We start from the raw sequence: 23,109 nt of genomic DNA on the forward strand, positions 1-23,109 counted from the left end.
TGCGCTCCTGCGTGACACGGTGGTCAGGTGTAGGCTCCCTTCAGCCCGAGATTAACCATATTCATAGGCTTTACTCGCAAACACGCCCCTTCCCTCCTCCTCCTCCCCTCTGCGTGTCTCTCAGGTTCAGCTGCTCTGCCTCTTTTTAACCCCTGACATCGTCCGACGCACACTCACCCTCGCCTTTTATTCTCGGGACAGCGAACCGGGGACTTTTAACTCTTAACTCTATTCAACCAGCTCCTGTGTGCGTGTGCATCGGCCAGATGGAGGACTACCACAAACCAGACCAGCAGACTGTGCAGGCGCTCAGGAACATCGCCACCCGGCTCCGGATCAACTCCATCAAGGCGACAACTGCAGCGGGCAGCGGGTAAGAGGAGAGGAGGAGGAGGAGGAGAAATGAAAAGGCACAGCAGGTGCAGGTGAACAGAAGTGGGACAAAACAAATGGGTCCTGGGTCAGGTTCTAAACGCTTACTGCCCTTGGTAATGATGGAAGGACGCATCAGAGGAGGAGAAATGCGTAATGAGGGAATATAACACATGATGGTCACAGTGTGCGCAGCAGACAACGTGCAGGAGGAGCTGCAGCATAAACCGTCCAATGATTTGATATATTGAAACAGCGTCTTTCAGTCTTTGCGTCATACCGTGCGTAAACTGAAACATTTAACTAGTTAGATAGTTTGACTGTGCGTAAAATGGATATGGGTCAGCCTTGTGCGCAATTTACGCACTGCTCCATAAAGAGTTAGGTGTAAAGAGTTAATGTACTTGTCTTTTTTTTTCACTTTTTATAAAATGTTCGCTCCCTTCAGACTCTTATTTGACAGGTGGACTCGTCTGCGCAGCTTCGATCATGAACAGCTCTAGGTGCACCAGTCGTCCGCTCTTCCTCTTTACCACTTGCACACTGTGACTGGTTATGTAACAGAGGAGAGCGGATCGGTGCACGATGCCGTGCGTGCAACCAAGTGGTGCGTGGAGGCAGCGGGACGGAACCCGTTGGTCGCACGAACGCGCTTTTGCCGCAGCAGTGGCTGCGTGAATTCTGATGTCGCAGCACATCACAGTAGCCGGAATTATCAAAAATAAAACACGAAGTGACAAATGGAATGCAAATCATTTTTAAAGAAATAAATAATAGGAAGTATAAAAGTGTCATTGCTGCATGTCCCTGATCATCTGATACTCCGTGTTCCACAAAGGCTTTCCTCTGGTACTCTGTTCTCTCCAGTGATTGATAATTGATCACTGAGATCTTGGAGTAAGTCTCTTGTAGTCAATCAAAATGTTTTAACCAGTAGAAACACTTTCTGAGTTTTGGAATATAATCCAGTTACAGAATAACACATTTTATAAGGGTGAGTGCTGTGTGAAAAGATTTAAACGTGTCTAAAGCGCAGCTCCTCCGCCGATTTTCTGTCTGGTGACAGGGAGGCGGAGTGAGAGTAAATCTAATATACCGTGAACCCGCCTCTTCAAAATCTGGAAATTTACCAGATTTGTTTAATTTATTTCAAACTTCTCTTGTGATAAATCATGTTTATATTTTCTTGGACACCAGAAAGTGAAAGGTGTTTTTTCATTTAATCAGTGGATTCATATTTCAACAGAATTGTCAAACAGTAATTTCTTATATCATCAAGAAGAGATCATGATTGGTCATCATCTCCTTCTGGTTTTTACTTTTTTTTTATTATTTTCATTTGAGGATGGTAAAGATAAAAAGGCCGTGATGGAGGAGGCCTGAGTGAGGTATCAGCGCCATGTGGTTGGAAGATGTAAAAACTCATAAATGACAGCACGTGTCCAAGAGAGTCAAGGAGACGTCCTCTAAATGTATTTACACTATTTGATAAATGTCTGTGTGTGTTTGAGAGAGGGAGATACTGTGTATGTACTTAGTGCCGTATGACCCTGATAAAGTCAGTGCGCCATCTGCTTTACTCCGCTCTCTGACCACAGCATGAACCAACCAGTTAAATCAGAGTTGAGTCAAACTCCGCCTCTGGTCCCTTCTGTCCACCTGCCTCCTCATGCGTCTCTGTGTACTTACGATTTGAGCTGAAGAACCAGGCGGCTTCTAACGTGTGATCCTAAACCTCCTCCTCTCCCTTTCGTTGCAGTCATCCCACATCATGTTGCAGCGCAGCAGAGGTCATGTCTGTGCTCTTCTTTCATACCATGAAGTACCGACCTGAAGACCCCCGGAACCCCAACAACGACCGTTTCATCCTCTCCAAGGTGATGATGCACGCCCACACACATCCATTAGTTCCTGTGCGGCATCCTCAGAGGCGTCCTATACAACTTCTGATAGATTAGGCTATAACATATGCATGGTACATATTTTGGATATGTGTTGCCATATTCCAAATAATAATTTAAATGAAGTAACTATGCCATGAAATTGAGAGTTTGTAGTTGATGGACTTCTGGTTTATCTAATTAATGTTCTCTGGAACAAGCATCACACAAATGAACACGTCAATTGAAGAACATCTGAATGTTGACACTGTGGGCTTATAGATAATTATGGACAGAGCACTGATGTGAGATGGTCCTTTGTGTGTGGGTTAATTCCTGCTTGTGCTCAGGGGCGGATCCAGGGGCGGGATCAGCCCCAGCTGAAATCTGATTGGCCCCCAAAGGCCCCCTGTACTGACAGTGGTCTTAAATAAAAAAGAATAGTAATATGCTAACATTAAATATGAATAAATATGATAATTTGTTTAGAATTTTGAATTGTTATATAAGTTATTTTGAGTTACACAATGTGCTTGAACAATAGATTCGTAATAGCAATATATATCCAATAATATTTGGCTTTGCTCAAAGTTACGGAGCTTACTAGCTAAGTAAAGAAGGGATGACTTAAGGGATGGATGGATGATGGACATATTATTGCCCGCATTTGTTTAAATTGCCCCATGATGTGATCTGCACCACATGTGGTTATAACATGGATGAGCCACTTCTGACCTTCGATCTTTCCCTCTGCCTCCTCAGGGTCATGCAGCTCCTGTGTTGTACGCCGTGTGGGCAGAGACCGGCTACCTGAAGGAGAACGAGCTCTTCAACCTGCGCAAGGTTGACTCTATCCTGGAAGGTCACCCAGTGCCGGTGAGGTCACATTCAAACGTGCAGGAAGCTCTGGATCGGAAAACTCATATATACAACAAAAGAACAGAAGTGCCTCAGTAATATTTAAATATTTCACCACATTTGTTGTAAAAAAGTATCTTAAATGAGGGTTAGAAATTATATTGAAAATGTCACACATTTCACCTTAAACATACAGCAGCCATGAGCTATTGAACAGTGGCTCCTCACAGTTCAGTGCCTAACTATGAAGCACAAAACTCAGGATTACATTCTTTGGGTAGTTTTTGCCTTTTCCAAGTAAAATACTGCATAGTTTTACTTCTCCCTGATGAAAAATCTGCACACTTCATGTCTGAAGACACAGAAAACACACAGTGTGTACATGCAGGGACACGGTGACAAAGATGTTCTTGTGTGACAGAGATGGTCCGTCCTTGGTTCCTTTCTCCTCTGCAGCAGACAATGACATCCCACTAGACACCAACTGTAGCTTATGTCCCAACTGTTCCTGCGTTTTTCCTTGCACATGGAATAAGAGAGTAATCCGCCCACTGTGTTTCATGTTTACTGTCTTGGCAAGCTTGAGCTCACCTACATTATGGAGAAGAAGATACATTTGTGTGTGATTGTGTGTGCCAAACAGAAGCAGCAGTTTGTGGATGTGGCCACTGGATCTCTGGGTCAGGGCCTGGGAGCTGCCTGCGGGATGGCGTACACCGGGAAGTACTTTGACAAGGCCAGGTAACTAACACACGTGAAAAAACACATTCCAACAAAAACAGCCTCCAACGTGCGCATGACACGTATGCAGCAGCCCAGCTCCTATCTGCACATACTAAGGTGGACGATGTGAAATTATGCATGACAATGTACACTGCAATGCAGCGTGCTGACATGTGACTTTTCAGCCTGGAGCTTTAGTGAAACTGTAAGTGACAGGCCGGGTCTGGGATGACATTTAGGAAGCAGGCGTAGAGGAGCTAACCTCTGATCAGTTTTACCTACACATCAGCATGAATAGGGAAGGGGTCTGCAATGTACAGTCTATTGTATCTGCTATATACAGGAATCTGATCTGTAATCTGAGACTCAAGAAGAGATCTAATTAGTTTTCTATCTATGCAAAGATTAAATCAGTATAATTTGTTTATTCTGCCGCTATTTAACGTCCAAACACAGTTACATCAAATTATATTAAAGAGCCTGTAAAGCAGTTTTGAGCTGAATGTGAGCTGACAGTATTTGCTCTCGCAGATCAGTCCACATGTATCCCCTTTGTTCTCGTGTGGTCTAGAAAGAGCCATGTGGGTTACAGTCAAACAATAGACACATGGAGTTGTGCGGCCGATACAGGCACACAACACATTCCTCTCACATAGTCACCGAAGGACGATGTGATACAGAAGCATGCGGGCCGAACCTCGACTTTTCAGGAGCACAGAATTCAATTTGCACAGAACACACGGAGACGGTCTGAATGGCAGTTCTGGTTTTGCACGGAGCCGACACATTGATACGGAGTCGGTCAGCGAACGACAGACGTGCAGTCAGTGATGGCGGCCCTTGATATCTAGCTCTCGCTCTCTCTGCATTCTGTGTGCACTCAATTGTTTCTGCTCCAATAATTACACATGCAAGAGCACAGTTCCTCCCTCGTCTCTCTGCCTCACCCCCTTCACCTCATCTCCTCTCCTAAAGAAGTAGGTTTATGCATATGCTTTGGATTCTACTGAACACAACGTGCATGCGATTGCATACGTTGCGTGTGATTGTGCAGGAGCATGTGCGCTTCCCCATGCAATGCTTGGAGCAGCTCTTCATGCTAATTTGCTGCAGCCTATCGGCGCAAGACTCAACTTTATCAACACCTCATAGAGAGACATGCACATATATATAAACAATATAAACTGCCAGACTAACAACTTATTATGTCTTTTGAGTAAAGCAGCAAATAAAACCACCTGCTCACATTTATATTGTCACATTTCATGTTCAAACTGGACAAACTGGAATCCCCCCAAACAAGCAGACAGACTTCTTCAGGGTCCGTGAGTGTGTGTTTTAATAAAGAAGCGATACATGGATGAACCTGTCACATGCACTTATCAGCAGTGCAGTGATGATGCTGAATAATTGATACTAGTCATTGTTTCATGCTTGTGTGACTCTGGTTCAATACCCTGCTGTTGTATGAGATTATTGGATTAAACACAGGCGTGGGTTTCCCCTCGTGCTCCTTCACACTTTCCACCGACTCCAGGGGATAATACAACTTAACACAGAGTGTATCGAGTGGAAGTGCTTTGGCTCTGTGTGGAATCGTGTGGGTGACACAATGATTCGCCAGGGGGGTGGGTGTGTGACCCGAAACATTTTAGGATATCAAGATTACATTTTTATGTCATAATCTCATAAAAGCATAAAACAAATTGTGTACGTGTGTGTGTGCGAGCGTGTGTGTCTGTCCGTGTGCGCACAGATGTGTGTATGCTCGTGTCTGTGTAAGGGGGGGGCTGTTTCTAGGGGAGACATCACTATCATGATCTGTAATTCTCACCTCAAGATAGATTAATATGACACACACACAAACACACACACACACACACAAAATATCCTGGGGGATGACTGTACTCCTGAATTGGATTCCTCTCTGTCTTTATGTTCACATAATGAATGTAATAATAAGACTAATTATAGTAATTGTTGTAGTGGTTGTTGAGCAGCATCATGGGAGCAGTGTGGGGTATTTTACAATCACTTATCTGGACTCCAGAGGCAGACACATCAACAACAGGAGGAGAGAAGAAGAGGCCGAGCTAATAACATAATGAGAAATTAATTTGTACAGATGGAGAGGTGAGAGGAGGCGAAAGGAGCTCAGTGCATCATGGGAAGTCCCCCCGGCAGTGTCCCCACATTCTGTCACACAAACAGCATAACTAGAGGACGGTTCAAGACAAACCTCCCAGACAGTGACTGGGCCTCCCAGTGTAGGATGGTTCTACAGGAGCGGAACCTTTTAGAGACGTTTGAAGACGATAATAAACTTGTGTACTTTTATACTGTGTCTGGTTGGAAATACTAACAACTATAGTTTTATGACAGTTTTCCAAATTTAACTTGTTTATTTTCTGTTAAAGATTTTTTAAATATTCGAAAGATCTACAAAGTGCCATTTGAAAATTTATAAAACCTGTACAACAGGATTGTCGTCTTTTTCTTCCCTCCAGTCTCAAGTCTCTTTCTCTTTTCCCTCCCTCTCTCCATCTCGCTTCTCTTTCTGGTCCTCCCCCTCTCTTTTCTGTCTTCGCTGTGTGTTTTCTCGTTGCACTCGGAGTTGGAATGCGTGCTTTGATTCGGCGTGTCTCTGCCGATCTTCCAGCTTTAATGAGAATGTGTCTATTTGACTGGAAAGCTGTCAGAAGTCATTATGCCACGGGAGCACATAACGAGGATGATCCGAGCATTGCGGGGGAGGGGGGGGGGGGTGAAGGGCGTGTGTGTCTGTGTATGTGTGTGAGTGTAGGTGTGAGGGTCATCTGTCACGTCGACCCCTATAGGTGGAAACTGAGAAGGAGAAAATGTGTCCCGACGGAGAAAGGAGCCGAGACTTCTTATCGCTTCTGTCCATTCACTTCTTTCTTTCTGTCTGTTTGCAGCTACCGGGTGTTCTGCCTGCTGGGTGACGGAGAGCTGTCCGAGGGCTCAGTGTGGGAGGCCATGGCTTTCGCCTCCTTCTACCAGTTGGACAACCTGGTGGCCATCTTGGACATCAACCGCCTGGGTCAGAGCGAACCGACTCCGCTGCAGCACCATGTGGAGAAGTACCAGCGGCGCTGCGAGGCCTTCGGGTGAGCGGGGGGGGGGAGTCAGAGGAGGAGGGTGTGGCCAGGAGGGCGAGTGTTGTGCTCTCTATTGCTGAAATATTAAATAATAACTAGACTGGGACAAATAAGCATGTCTTCAAATGGTTTAATCATTTGTTAGTAAGGAAACTAAATGGCAAAAATCCACTTGTTTCAGTTGGTACTTTTGAAGATTTTCTTGTTTCATATCATTTGTTGAAAACGTCTCAGTTTTAAATTACTGTCAAACATAAGACATCAGCCTGACCGCTAGGAAACTGGGATTGGATTGTTCACGTAATAACCGTCAGATTAATTCCAGTTCCTGTGAAGTTTTATTTTGTCATATTTGTGTGTTTTGTCAGCATGCAGTTTTGTGTGTTTGAAACGGTTGGACTGCATTGAAAGTCAGATCTCTGTGTTTTCCCAGGTGGCAGGCTGTCATCGTGGACGGCCACAGTGTGGAGGAGCTGTGTAAGGTGCTGAGTCAGCCCCGCCACCAGCCACTTGCCATCATCGCCAAGACCATTAAGGGCAAGGGCATGTCAGGTACAACTAGAATCACACTCAGCTGAGGGCAGACCTCCACCAAGGCCCAACAGTCCCCTTCATTTCAATCACAAACTCATAGATATCCAATTAAATTATTCCCTGGGAAAATGTCGAAAAAAGTCTTATCTTACACTGTCAAAAAAATAAATCCTGACTCCACTCTCTGATCCAGGTCCACACAAAATGTAATGGGTTGTTTCCAACAAGGGGAAAATAACCTCCTTGGTGGAGGTAATAATGAGTTTTCATAACGTGGCAACGAGTGTTTCACTCCAACCTGCTCCAGAAAACGATGACTAGGTTAAATTGTGACGGCTGAAAGGGAATAACGGCTCCGTCAGAAGTCTTCCTGCCGGCCGCCGGGGGAATGTCGTCGGTGCAGAGATGCGCTAAACTCGCTGTAATCCTGGAAGCGCTTTAGTGATTCAGCTCCCTCAGCTCCATGATCCCTCAGAATGTGCAGGATCCACAGGCCATTGTGCTGAAGTTGTGATAAGAGTTAAGGGGGAGTGTGCGTGATCAATGTCTTTGTATGTGTGTGTGTCTGTGAAACACGCTTGTGACAGCAAGGTGTATTTATAAGAGAGGAGTGAGTCTTCATTTATCTAGGATTCTACCAGAAGTGATGAAAGTAAAACAGGATTTTAACCTTTGACCTCTGAAGTCGCCTGTTGTGACCCAATGAGGTAGAAGATTGTTATGAGTGCGACAGACGACCATGGTTTATCTTATGAATGAGGTCACGTGCATGCACATACATGTGGAAGAGATGTATACGCAGGATGACAGGAGGAATTTGGTTTATAGCGTGTATGTACTTTTTATTTTCAGAATAATACACGTATCTAATTCTTCAGGATTATGTTAAATCAATTCAGTTGATTCATCATTTAGTCGTCTGCTGAATCTGGAACATTTAAAAGGCTCCGGCCAGTGGATCTCCCAGTGCCAGCAGGGTTGAATGGGGATAAAGGATCTGCACTACACTGAGGAGTCAGTAAAATAGGTGTTTTGGATTTGCACCAGTACTCAGATGTGTGTCTGTGTGTTTCAGTGGCTGAGGATAAGATGGGCTGGCACGGCAAACCCCTGCCCAAAGACATGGCCGAGAGCATGATCAAGGAGCTGCAGGGCCGCATCGTCAGCTGCAGCAAGCGTCTGTACCCTGCTCCCCCGATCGAGGACGCGTCGCCCGTCAGCCTCCGCAACATCCGCATGCCCAGCGCACCCAGCTACAAATCTGGAGAAAAGGTAGCCGACAACACAAGGCCACGGCCAAGTTGTGTAACCCTGAGTAATGAACAGCAGAGGTTCAATTGATGTGCTGAATCCGTTTGTCCCCGTGTGACCAGATGGCCACGAGGAAGGCGTACGGCATGGCTCTGGCCAAGCTGGGTCGCTACAACGAGCACGTGGTGGCTCTGGACGGAGACACCAAGAACTCCACCTTCGCCGAGCTCTTCAAGAACGAACACCCCAACCGCTACGTGGAGTGTTACATCGCAGAGCAGAACATGGTGAGAAACAGAGGGGAGGTGTTTCCAACCACAGCACAAACCAGGAAAATAAGACACGCAGTTCATAAGGCACTAAAACAGGGAATATTGTTATATCATTATACATTTAAAAAAAGGTTTAGTGTAGTAACAGCTGTCCAGATGTTATTTTTTTGTAAGTGAACCATAGTAAAAGACAAATAGACTATTTAAAGAAGGAAATTCATATTATGAACTCTCGATTTGAAAGTTAATATTTTCACCGTGTAGAATTCCTCTAGGCTGTGGTTTGCATCTTAAAGAATGGGTTTATCTTAAACTCATATATAAGCGAGTGTGTTTAGTGAAAAACTGCTCTGTTTGTGTACGGAGGCTCATTCAAACCAGAATGGCAGGTTACAGCCACACAAGCTGCTCTGTGAGGCTGAGCTAACCGTCGGCATGATGACACAGGCAGAGCGGCTGATAGAGGCTGAGCACGTTTGATGTTCACCGTGTTCACCTTCATCTTAGTTTGTTGTGTTCACTTTCGCTAATTACCTCTAAACACGCAGAGCAGCGGAGGCTGAGGAGAATGTGGGGAGGTCAGAGCTCCTTGTATAAAGGTCAAACTGGACACCTGTTTTGTTGTTGTTGTTTTGACCTGATGAGAAAACGAGATGAACCCCAGAGCGATTACAAGAGGGTTATTACAGTTGGAGTTGTTTTTTAAGCCTGATTACACAAAAACAAAGGAAGGGATTCCAACGAAACTTGGTGGAAGGATGTGAGTCAGAGAAGAAGCCGTTTGCTTTTGGTGCAGATCCAGGATTTTTTTAACAATGCTGGGCGATGGAGCATTTTTTTCAATTCATGGATCTTAATAAGAAAAGAAAATTATGATCAAAGGATTATAAGCTCCTGAAATGACACCACAAAATGTAACCCTAACCCTAACCTTCACTTTAAAATAATGTCCACCTAGTGTTGACGCTTGTGGAAAAGGACGAGGTGTTCAGTTAATAATGTTAGTGTCCATTACAGCGATCGAATACATATATCAGCAGAACAGGGAGAGCAGCTGTGTAGCTCCCACTAGTCACTGTTTAACTCCAGAGTCTGAACTACATGTTCATAAAAGCTGCTTTTTCTGCATAACTCTTATTCTGCTTATGACTCTAATGATCTCTTACACACACATCCTGTCCTCCCCCCTCCCCCCTCCATTTGTCTCCCTTTCCTCTCCTGCAGGTGAGCGTGGCGATGGGTTGTGCCGTGCGCGACCGTAACGTGGTGTTCGCCAGCACCTTCGCCACCTTCTTCTCTCGAGCCTACGACCAGCTGCGCATGGCCGCCATCTCTGAGAGCAACATCAACCTCTGCGGCTCCCACTGCGGGGTCTCCATTGGTCAGTGCCCACCTCTCAGTCCACCAATCACGGCAATCTGATCGAAATGACCTGATAGGCTATTATTATGGAGAGAAAAGGAAGATAAACATGACATTACTGGTTTCAAATTAGGGTCATGAACTTTTAAATTGTGGAAGAAGTTATTGACCACAGCAAACATGGATTTATTATAATTTCCTCCACTACCTTAAAACCTTGACTAAGCAAAGTCAAGACCCAACAAGACACACACACTCATAGATATACAGTTCATGGTGCGGCTATCAACATTTATAAAAAACACATCCTATCCCGCAAATGTTAAAGAAAGTGAAAAATACATGACCTGGATCCGCCCCAAAAGCAAATGACTTCTTTCTTGGCCGATGTCTCAACTTTCCATCAAGTTTCGATGTAAATCCTTTCAGTAGATTTTTGCGTAATCCCCTTTTACAAAGATGTGAGCCGAGTTAGCTACGTCCACCTGCACCCGTCTTTAAAACAAACTGTCCGTGAAAAATCCTTCAATCTTTGCTGTTTCGCCAGTTTCACTGCAGCGGGTTGAACTTCTCCCTCACTTTGTCTTGGTCTTAATTTCCCTGAATCCTAAACTCTTTTTGTCCTTTCACATCCGGTATCAGCACTCCCCCCCTCCTCCCTCCATCCCACTCTCCATCTCTGCGTGTCATGAAGGTGACGACAGAGCGGCCTGATTCTCTTTTACCTCCTCCTCCTCCTCCTCCTCCTCCTCCCCTCTCTCCTTCTCCTCCACCTCGTCAGGTATATTGCATGCCCACGTTTTTGCAGATTGAATGCATGCCAGTCCACTTGACTTTATTTCCCAGCCTTCAGTGAACATTCTGGTCGCACTGTGCCTGACTTCTGTCGGTTGGCTGCTGTGTGTGTTCAGGGGAGGACGGACCCTCTCAGATGGGTCTGGAGGATCTGGCCATGTTCAGAGCCCTTCCCACCGCGACCGTCTTCTACCCGAGCGACGGTGTCTCCACTGAGAAGGCCGTGGAGCTCGCCGCCAACACAAAGGTTTTCATTGATACCTGTTCTTAAAAATGTCAAATCCAATGTTAGTGCCACAACTAAAGTGTAAGACTCTTTCTAGGGTTTGTGTTACATCCGAACAAGTCGCCCAGAGAACAACATCATCTATAACTGCAATGAAGACTTCCATGTTGGTCAGGCAAAGGTTTGTCCAATAACCGGAAATTAAACCCATGTATTTTTGTAACTATTTTCTGTTTTCATCCATCATCATGGTTACCACATTCTGAATGTCTTTATTTCTAAACACAAATAAATCTTCTCCTCCTACTCAGGTTGTGTACAAAACCAACGATGATCATGTGACCGTGGTCGGCGCAGGAGTGACCCTTCATGAGGCTCTGGCTGCTGCTGAGATGCTGAAGAAAGGTACCGAGAAATAAATGATATATTAAAACCAACTCATCACAGCATTCAAACACTGTTAAATCCAGCATATTGTGTGTCATGGCTTCCATTAACCCTAATGATATCTGAGGACTAAGTCGACTTTAACACTAAGCGTCAAATAGGCTAAAGGTGCATCCTCCCCTCTCCTCCCTCAGAGAGAATCAACATCCGTGTGATCGACCCTTTCACCATCAAACCCCTGGACTCCAAGACCATCATTGACAACGCCAGGGCAACCAGAGGACGCATCATCACAGTGGAGGACCACTACTATGAAGGTGAGGAGGGAGACAACACTGTCAAATTCACAAAATAACCTTCAAACGAAACCAATCAGGCAAACTACAATAGAGTTTTAGGGCCATGTTAAAGGAAAAAGAGGATATTCCAGAAGAAAGTTGTGATTGAGAAGAAACTCTTAATATTATAAGAATTAGGTCATAATATTGTGAGAAAAAAGTCTTGCTTATGTCACAAAAGATTAAATATTATCATAAATATATTATTTTTGAAACTTATAGATATGATTCATCATTTAGTTGTCTGCTGCCTTTAAAAACCTATTGACTCTTCACATTCCTAATTTTGAAGCAGACAATATTTTTATTATATTTAATTTACTTTACTATCTCATTTCCAAAGATGTTTAGTCTGTGGATGCAGAATGTTGATTTATGAGACAATTTATACGTCACATACTTTAAACTTCTGTCAGTTCATTTTTCAGCAGCTCCACAATATATAGAGCCACCTCAAATGCATTTATGCTTTAAATCCACTGAATTTTATGACCATACACAATTATACTCAGGACATTCTCCTCTAAGACTAGAATACATGTTGTGTATTATATGTATTCATGTGGATCACCTCATGAATAAAAAAAAACACAAAGCAACAAAGGATAAGGGTCAACCTGCAGACAGTCTGAGGTGTCGTACAAGAGGGTGAAAGAAAGACTACGAGGCAAACGCAGCTGTGGCACATGGCAGAGCATTGTGTTGAGTGTTGTGTGGGTGAAGAGAGGGATGGAAGATGCAGAAAAGATGAATAACAAACAGTATATGATGGGGGAGGGAGGAAGGGTGGAGGAGGAGCTGGGAGAGCCTGTCAGGGCTTCTTAATTTCAACTCTGGCCTTTGGGCTCAAGCTGACCTACATTCAGCACCAACATGACAAAAAAAACGAGTGCCGCTTCCTCTCCTTCATTGGGTTTGTATGCATTTTTGTTCTTTAACATGTAGTTACCTTCTCCATCCTTTGAGATGACCTCCATTTGCTTGACAAAATAGTCAAAAGAGAACCGAGCAGTTAAAACATTTTTATTCTGGGATCCGCCCCCTTAAACAAAACCGTTCCAAAGAGTGTTGGTTCTTCCTTGGTCCAGATCCTTCCTTGAAGTTTCAATAAAACCTGTTCAGTTATTTTTGCATTATCCTGCCTACATACAAATAAACAGACAATCAACAATAAGACATAACTTTTTCTTGCTGGAAGTTATGTATTAAAGCAATATATTCAAGACGTTGGCTGTTTTCAGCTTTGAAACACTGCTGCCAATTTCTATTTTTAACCCTTCACACGCGGTTACATGTTTTCATAAGAAAATCCTCCTCTTCACACTTTTTATACTTTTCATAAAGTATAAACTTGACACAACACATCTCTTTCACTTTTATGCTCATGTTCAACTAATAAAGGACAAAGAACAAGTAATCCCTCTCTTTTCTTCATTGTTGGGCTTTTCTGCCTCACTCTCTCACTGAGAAATGTTTGGAGGGGAAAGTTAAAAACAAAGCGTGAGAGAAAGGAGGGAAGGGAGAGGAGTGTTCTGGGAGTGAAGGTGAGACAGTGGAGCATCGAGGTAGAGGAGTGAGAAAGTGGAGAGGGCGTTGTCAGTCCTGTCAGTCCTGTCAGTCCTCATCACATCGCTCCACTGCTCAGTCGTCTGTGGAGGTGTGAGGAACTTGATTTGACAGAAGGGTGGAGGAAAGGAAGACATTTGTTCCAATTCTTTGTGTGGAGGCTTGAACATCTCAAGCCACAGTTGTGACCGTTTTATTCCCCGGATTCCTCAGGTGGTCTGGGCGAGGCTGTGTGCTCGGCTGTCGTCAACGAAACCGGCTTCACCGTCCAGCGCCTGGCAGTGTCCCAGGTGCCACGCAGCGGAAAGCCCCAGGAGCTGCTCCGGATCTTTGGCATTGACCGTGACGCCATCGTTCAGGCGATCCGTAAAATGCTCAGCACCTCCGCCAACGCCAAGTGAGAACACTGCGGCCGGGGCTGCAGCTGCAACAACATGGTCGAGGACTCTGTGGTAAACTGGTGGTTATCATGGAGGCAACAGACACCCAAGCCGACACAGGAGGAGAAGCTCTTGTGGCCCACGTACGCTCTCCTCCCCCTAAAGCTATCTGAAGCATTTGTCTGAAAAAAAAAAAAAAAAAGATGCCATTGTTTTTTTCTCTCTCTGTCTGTCACCGATGTGATTCGGCAACCCCACCTCAGAGTTTTGCCCCATGCGTTTGTGATTTCGGTAAACACACCTCCGCCCCTTCAAACACGTACACAAATACACAAATACACAAAAGCACACAAACACACAACACACACTGTATGTCCACACCTGCTCCCTCTGACCCTTCCTACCTCCCAGAGAGAGAGTGATCTGGTGCTACTCTAGTGTCTCAGTAAAAGCAGTGAACGTGGTGTGGAGTCTTTTTTTTTATCATTTCTGTGGATCCCCTCTCACTTCTTAGGTGCAGCATTTCAAACGTCTGCACCCAGTACGACTTTGTAACCTCCCCCCCCCCCCCCCCCCCCCCTACACACTGTAGCCAGCAGGGTGTGGAGAAAGTCTGGTCTGGTCTGTTTGAGCACTGACTGTTTCTAACCCTTCTGACCCTGACTTGGATGGGACTGCTTCACACCAATAAAGGGATGGTTTCTTCACTATTCAACTGTGTCTTACGTCTTTCTTTGGGGTTTTGTTGTGTATGAGACAAGGATCAGTGTTACACTCAAACACTGAAAATAGAAAATAAATGTTCTGTTAACTTAAACTTCAAAATTCAATGAGTTCACCTCCTGAAGAACAGTCTGTCTATTTAGAGATTGCATAGTGACGTTGAAGACATAAGTCAGCAGAAGAAAACTTACGCTGCTTGATGCACACAATGTCAACTCACAAATTCTCTGAATTTATTTGTTAAGTTTGAATATTGTGGTTTGCAATTGACTAGATGACAGAGTTAAGCTCAACACACAGTCATATTGCTAAGTTGTTTACAGGTAACTAAAGCCTATTTGGATGAAGCGGTTGATGAAGACCTCTTAGGTTTTAGTCAAACTCCCAGCAAAGCTCTAGTGCTGAAGACTGGCCACCAAATGTATCTCTAATGTTGATTTCAGCGGAATTTTAGTGCCACCTACAGGTAAACAGGTAAATGGGAAAAAAACAAATACATTTTACAGTTCAAATAACATGAGATGCATTAATATGAAAAATTAGTTTGCCTAATTTGCTTTCCCATTTAAAATAAATATAGGTCAGCAGATAAACATGCTGCTGGCTTGTTGTTAGACTACAATAACTCAATATGTAAATGTGAGTGTACTCCGTATATAATTGCAATTATTGGAATTATGTAAATTCTTAAACATAAAATTGAGAAATAAAAGTTAATCTGAATAAATCTGCATGAAAATAAACCATCCTACACTCTTTTTTTTTTTATATATATACTTTATTTTTAAAGATCCATCCTACACTCATATTTGTAAAGTGACTCAACCTGAGTAATCATTCCACTCTTCAGTTGTGTGACTGCAGGGCTGCGAGTGTGGTGAAATTGAATCAGGTTAAAACTAATCAAATAATAATAATATTAGCCCTAAACTTCCCCTGATGGTCCATAATGTTTTTATAGGTTGAAATACATTTTTCATCTCTTAGAGGAGTAATGTGTTGATTTAAACTCTCCATCCTGTCCTACCCTAACCCAGTTTGACCAAGAGAGAATCCAAATTAGGATCCAATTAGATTAAAGAATTCCATTAGAACTGTCTAACTGATTATATAAAAAAGCTGATAAAATGAAGATGGTTGTTTGAAAGGATAAAGGTTTGTAAGCGATTGACCAACACAATGATTAAACAAAACGTCATATATGATATCTTTTTTCTCCAGATTCTCAACCACCTAGGACCTGATCACTTCCACAATACATCCATTATATATATTGCTTATCCTGTCACCATCACAGAGTCAACATAGAGGCAAGCAACCATTCCCATTCACATTCACAACTGTGGTCAATTTAGATTCTCCAATACAATCTGCATGTCTTTGGACTGTCTGCTTACCTGATGGGAAAAATATCAAAGAAAGACCCTGACAGATGCAGGATTCAAACCGAGAACCTTTCGGTCAGACAACAGTGCCAATCACTGCATTGCCGACCGTTTTCACAATGCAATGGTGTCCAAGAGGGAGATCAGTAAACCCATTCAGGTTAAATTCAGGTTTAAGTTCCCCAGTGAGTCTTGAGGTTCATCTGAGCCTGCAGCTGCCATGTGCTGGGCATATTTAATGTGTGTCAATAATTGAAAAGCCCATTGAAAAATTCACACAGACTGCAGCAAGTGTACGTGAGCATGCGCATACGAGAAGTGTGTGGTGCACGACATTACAACTGTTAATATCTGTGTCCTTTCATTCAGATTCACACAGACTGGGCTCTGCTTTTCAGCAAAGTCCCAAAGGAGAAGTTCCCAATGACAGATGGATCTGTGTATCTGTCCTGTTAAATTCATGACAAGTCAGTATATTCATTAAAAACTGTATCCGATACAATTCTATGTTGCCCGAATGAATACAAAGTCTAGAAAGTCTTCACTGGACTGAACTTCATGAAAAGTATTCTTTGAATTGCCGATATGCAGCGGTTGTTGCTTGGTTCCAACACTTATCTCTAACGTTTCTTGTAAAATAAAAAGCCGACAAGCTCAACTTGACCTTAAACAATGTGATTTCAGACATATTGTTTTTTTATTGTTTCTTTTGAAAACTATTTGAATCTGTAGAAGTCAGACTGAATGCATCAGTACACAGAATGTAACTCTCGTTTTTATTACATAGAAGCTGATCAGTTGTAAATATCAAAACTGTGCATTTATAACTTTGTGCAGTTTATTCACAGGCAAACAGACCCTTTAGTTCTGCAGTCTCTCTATTGATAGGAGTAATCTGGGTTTAGATTTACACTTGCTTATACACGACAATTGTGTAACCAAAGAGAAATGTGATTTTTTTGTAAATCTTTCCGGAATGCAGATAATAAATCCACAAAAACAAGTTTCAGTCAAAGGTCGGGTCGGTTGTATTAAAGATGTTTTGTGTAGGTTTAGGGTGGAACAGCCAAATTCAGCAGGACAGTAATCTTCTCTTTGTCTTTGGACCCGACGGGGTTGTCTCTTTGTGCACCACACTGACTGACTGAACTCCAGCTGGTGATACGGACCCCAGAAGATTGGATGTGATATCTGGGCCGACCTTTGACCCCAGCCCCTATAGCGCAGCAGGAGCCCGTCTGCTCTGTGAGGAGGACAGAGTGTGTCAGCTGTGGCTGTGCGTGTGAGGGAGAAGAGTAAAACGGAGTGACACATTGTGTGCGTGTATGTACAGTATGTGTGTATATGTTCATACTGTTCTCATACTGTATTGTGGGTGCTGGGAGCGGAGACAGGCGTCTATCTCTGAAGGCCGTCTAAGCATCTGTCTGCGTATCTGTCAATCTGTCGTATGGATTCTTCTCCACCAATGAACACACAACACCCACTCTCTCTCACTCACTCACCCACACACACACTCACACACTCACACACACACACATACACACACGGTACATATGAGCGAATGCGGAGCAGCTCACACACCTGTCATATTAAATTGCTGCCGCTGTAGCACCTTTAAAACACGCATACCGTACATGTCCCCAGCTCACATATAAATGAGTTAATTACACACAGCCTGAACATAGCAAACACACACTAAGCAGTAATTATACACTCTCCACTACAAAACCACAAACATGCAGACAATCCAGACTGTCAGAGTCCATCACACACAGCGACACGTTTCAACCACTGAAGAGTTTTTCATTAATACTTTAATATAAAGACGGGATCGTTCCTGTTTCGTCTCTGTGTTTATATACATTATGTGACAGTGCTACAGGGTCCCCCACTCCCTTCCTCTTCACTGAGTCCCTGCCCCCCCCACACACACGCACTCGCACACTCACTAATGCGCACACATGCGTTAACAGTCAACCTCATGGCCAGCGTTTCAGACACAAAGGAATATCAATGTATAGTATAGAGTACAATTTAGAGGGTCAATGCATCTAAATATAAATTTGTTGGACCCTACTGTACAGGCATTTTGGAAATGTTGAGAGAATTGAACGGTGATTGAATTTCTGATGCTCAACATATTGGTACAATGACCATTAAAACAGGAAATTAGTAAAAGCTAGAAGCCTCTGCTTTTTTTAGGAGTAAGAAAATCCACTGATCTGCATGATCACTGACTAGACTCCTCAAGAGGAGGAAAAAGTAGAAATGTGGGTGAAATGTTCCTTTGATGGATAAACGCTAGATTAGAGTTGTGATTGTCATAATTCCCAGATCATATCTCATTATGTTTCATAAAATGTACATAAATGAATGACACACAGAACTTCCTCTTAATCCTCTGACTTAAAGAGATCGTAACCATTGAAAAAGCACTTCAGTAGTGGAAGCATGAGCTGTGGGAGAGAAGTGTTCAATCTGTGGAACTGCATCAAATAATCAAAACGTGACACCTTAATGAGAAAAGACATAAACGTTGCGAAAGTAAACTAGAAGATTAAGATACGTTTATTTTTACCAAGCACATGCACAGACATGCACAACACACTCATGCAATGGTAGGTAAACGTAACCTCTGCATTTGACCCATCTGGTGCAGGACACACAGAGCAGTGAGCAGTCATGTACAGCGCCCGGGGAGCAGATGTCGGGGGAGTAAGGTGCCTTGCTCAGGGGCACTAGACAGGGTAGGGAGAATTCTCTTGGATTTTTGGACAGATCAATCCAGGTTCGTCTTTTGTTGTTTCTCCGTGGAGTCAAACCAGAGACCTTCTCTGCCCGTAGTCCAAGTTTCTGCCACTAGACCACCGCCTCTCAGTAGTAGAAGGCAAACCTCCACAAAAACAGTTTCCTTAAATTCAATCAAGCTGCACCACATTTAATTTACAATAGATATCAGTTCCCTAAACATTTTTTTCTAATCAAGAACCATGAAATAATCTGAGAGATATTGGCAAAATTTCCTCTCTCACAGAGAGTGAAAAAAATGTATCATTCATCTGCTGCCTGATCTGCACCAGGATGTAATTGGTTCCTCCCTGATCTACACCACACCCTTCCAGCAAGTTAAATGGAAATCAGTTCAGTACTTTTTGTGTCATCGTGTGCATAAACAGACAAATAAACATCAGTGATTAACAAGAGGGACAGAAAGAGAATAAACAGGGTAACATTTTATTTGTTTCTACTATATGAGTCTCTTCTACATTAGTCCTCCTCCTCCTCCTCCTCCTCCTCCTCCTCCTCCTCCTCCTCCTCCTCCTCACCCCATCTGTCACATCCACTCAGCCTCACTCCATCCTCCCCCTCTAGCTCCTGTACTCCTCCCCACAGTGCTCGAGGAGCGCCATGGACACACCATACATTCACCCGGCCCACCCAATGGTGGTCCAGCACATAACGTGATGCCACGCTAGCCAGTGAGCAGTCGGGTCTCTTGGCAACGGTAACCAAGGTGACAACGATGCCCTGGAAAAAGGGTCCAACCAACCGAAGTGAGAGAGAGTGAGAGAGAGGCGATGAAGAGCTCCGACCCACAGTTGGGCTCCGAGAGTAGACCTCCAGCTGAGAGAGAAGAGACCTGGAAGAAAGATGCAGGCCGAAGAGTTTGAGGAGTCGGGGCTTCCCATCGCTTTTTCCCTTCCTCTATCGCTTCGCTCAACCTCTTCCTCCGTTCCCATCATTCGTGCCACCTCTTCCTCTCACTTCTCCTCTCTGTGTCCTGTGTTCCTCCCCCTGTGGTCTCTCCATCCCCCTGACTCCTTGGGGTCTCTCCATCCTCCCTGGAGATAGAGAAGAAGGGACGAAGCGATGGGAGGATGCGGGCAGACATGGAGACCATGGATAACAGAGGGGGGAGGAGAGAGGATGTGTCATAGTGTCGAGTGACTCCATCTTAGAAACCCACCATTTTACATCTTTCTGCCACGAGGCGGACGGTACTGCTCATTAAACATGCCAGAGCTTTGCAACGGCTCCACAGGAGAGACACTCACTTTATATAAGTGATGGGAAATGTGAAGCTGTGGTTTAATGTATCTCAGCCTGTAGACCTACCAGTGGAGGTGACCTCCGCCCAGAATGTGGAACCTGCAGCACCCCAACACACACACACACACTAACTGTGGCCATTTAAAACAGCATAGGTGGTTTCACTCAATCTCTCATCAACACAAACACATCACCTGACAAAACAATATACCTGCATGTGTTTGTGAATCTGAAAAAAACTAAATCTTTCAACATGAAAAAAAAATTGTGTTGTTTACTGTTGTTTTACTATTATAGTGTACATATAAATGCATCCTGTAAAGTGTGTGCACTGGCAAGATATTGTGCAGATGTTGTTTTTTTCTTCACTGCAATCATATCCTAGTGCACATGAAAGCAAAACATTGAATCCATTGTGATGTGAAATTGAAGCAAGAACTAAGGTGGAGTCAGACACTAACAAAGAGAACAAATGGTCCATGTGGTTTTTCTTTTGTTCAGTAGATCAGTGAGATGACTTCCTGGATCCTTGGGAAGACAAACACTGCTCTCTGCTGGATACAACTCGTCCCGCTGTTAAAAACATGGCAGACTGTTTCTTCTTCGTCTTACCTCATTGGTCAGAGGCTCAACTTACGGTGGTTTGGTCCTCGTCCAGAAACATTACTGATCGGCCTGCTTATTTTCTCACAATAAATCAGCAGCTATTCAGCTTAGTTCTACTCCATGTTTTCTACTGGTCGTATACCATCTCCACCATCCCCCTGATCGATGCACCCCCCCCCCCCCCCCCCCCCAAGGAGGGCCCACTTCCCAGTTTGAGGACCACTGCATTAGTCTGTCACAACACATCAACGACAAAAACTCAGATCTGAGCCACATGAGACCTGTGTGTGTGTGTGTGTGTGTGTAGTGTGAGAGTAGATCTTAATGTGTGTGTGTGTGTTTGTGTGTGTAGTGTAGTGTGTCTGTAGCTCTGTGACAAACACACACTAACAGCCGGAGGAAAAATCAATACCCGGACCGTACTGAGCTAACAGGAATATACAGTGTGTATTATATTCCATAAAATGTCAGAAAATGTTTTTATGTAAAGTCAATCTGTGTTTCTGGAGCCTCAACATGGCTCAAATGTCTTGTCCACAAACCATAGATAATCACTTACTTCTACATAAGAGGAGCAAAGAGAACTATTATTAATATTCACATTTAAAAAGCTGAAATCAGAGACTTTGGACTTTTTCATTAAAAAGAATCAAACTGATTAATCAACCATCAAAATAGTTAATTTCAGTAGTTGATTACTGATTGATTAATTGTTACAGCCCTAGTTCCTGATGTAAAGTGCTCACGGTCGTAACTGAGGTAAAATATTTTTTTAAACTAAAATAATTAATGGTATTTATGAATGAAATGTATTTTTAGGAAAACCTACCAAATGACAGATAGATTTTTTGTTGTGTACCTGATAAAGTATGAAGAGTCTCTTTGCTGTTTCTTGTTATCAATGTCTTATTCTCCTCCTTGTAAATGTCACATACAACCACTGTGGAACACTAAGTACAGTCTAATACATTGCAGCAGCGCCCTCTTGTGTTTAAGGTAGAGAAGTCAGGCACAGAAAACCAGTCAACACATCTTTACTGGATATGACTGACCGAGCACTCTACAGACAGACAAGCTACACGTCAATATATAGTGTTATGATTAAGAAACTTGGTAAATAGGTTTCTTAATTTGGAAAAAAACGTCTAAACTGTGCATTTATTTATTTATTTATAGCTTCTCATATTCTTAAGAAAGTGTTGATCCCAAACTTGAGATGAAAACTGAGCAAACAGCAGGTGAAATGTGCATGTGTGTGATAAAACTACTGTTAGTAAACTACTGGACCAATAACCAAACAACTTGGTAGAGGGAAGCTGTATGGATCAGAGATAAACCTATACAGCTCTGTTGATCTCTACTAGGGGGCCAGTCTAGTAAATTAATCTAGAATCTTTTCTCAAAAAACATTTCCCCCCCCCACAGGGTTTGAAGTGTGAAGCTTATGAGGTGTTTTATAAAGATGTGAAGGAAAACGTCAGACCAAGTGAATCCACTTTATTTACTTTCCCCGTTAACAGTGATCCTGGAATTTCTCTCTCATACGATGAAGGTTAATCTCTTCAGTTACTAATAAAGCTCTGTTCAGTCAGACACACAAAGGGATATAAGAACTGGGGTTAATGAAAATGCAAGAGAATTCATAACCATCACAAATTAGTCCTCATTAAGTTTTACTCAACCTGCGTCCTTGAAATTCAAGTATGTGTCCCTTCTGTATTTCCAAAAACACTTTTAGCATTTTGACACAAAACACCGGCATGAAAATGAATTAAACATGGACACTACAGGGGTGCATCAGGCAGTCCATGCCCAACATACTATATTGCCATCTTTCTGCAGCTAGAACCTGAGAAACGAGAATACATAACACCTCAGTATCATTACAACAGCTGCACTCCAGCTGTTGTCCTGAATGAGCTTTGCTAATGAAAGAATACTGTATAGTCACATGCAGTATGCGTTGAGAGCACAGCATCCTGGTTTAAATGTTGCTACCAACACATCTCCTTTGGTAATCTGTGTGCAACAAGCATACTGTGTCAGGGTGAAAATTAATTACACTGCATACAGTACAAGCGACACAAACGTTTTGTACTAACGGGAGAAAATTTCCTTCAAAGTCGTACACAACACAATATGGATGATGGGTACACAGTTGTACCCATCTGGAGAGGAGAGAGGAAACAGTGAGTGCCACCTGTGGTGAAGGAGAGAGCAGCATTTAGCAGGTAGTATTGGTAACTGTCGGTTCTAAACTGTTTGAATAGATAATTTAC

At 43.4% G+C, this 23,109-nt stretch overlaps 1 protein-coding gene across 1 annotated transcript; it reads left to right on the plus strand.

Annotated features, from left to right (window-relative positions):
• The first annotated feature begins 158 nt into the window (after positions 1-158).
• LOC133956467 (transketolase-like) lies at positions 159-14,637 on the plus strand. Its single transcript, XM_062391530.1, has 14 exons — positions 159-373; positions 2,132-2,249; positions 3,015-3,128; positions 3,754-3,851; positions 6,770-6,961; positions 7,386-7,504; positions 8,562-8,758; positions 8,860-9,024; positions 10,234-10,390; positions 11,283-11,413; positions 11,490-11,573; positions 11,704-11,797; positions 11,974-12,096; positions 13,897-14,637. The coding sequence occupies exons 1-14, from the start codon at positions 267-269 to the stop codon at positions 14,082-14,084; spliced, it is 1,887 nt and encodes a 628-aa protein (XP_062247514.1). The 5' UTR covers positions 159-266; the 3' UTR covers positions 14,085-14,637.
• The last annotated feature ends 8,472 nt before the right edge of the window (positions 14,638-23,109 follow it).

Source organism: Platichthys flesus, chromosome 7, assembly GCF_949316205.1.
Source record: "Platichthys flesus chromosome 7, fPlaFle2.1, whole genome shotgun sequence".
Classification (NCBI taxonomy): Eukaryota; Metazoa; Chordata; class Actinopteri; order Pleuronectiformes; family Pleuronectidae; genus Platichthys; species Platichthys flesus.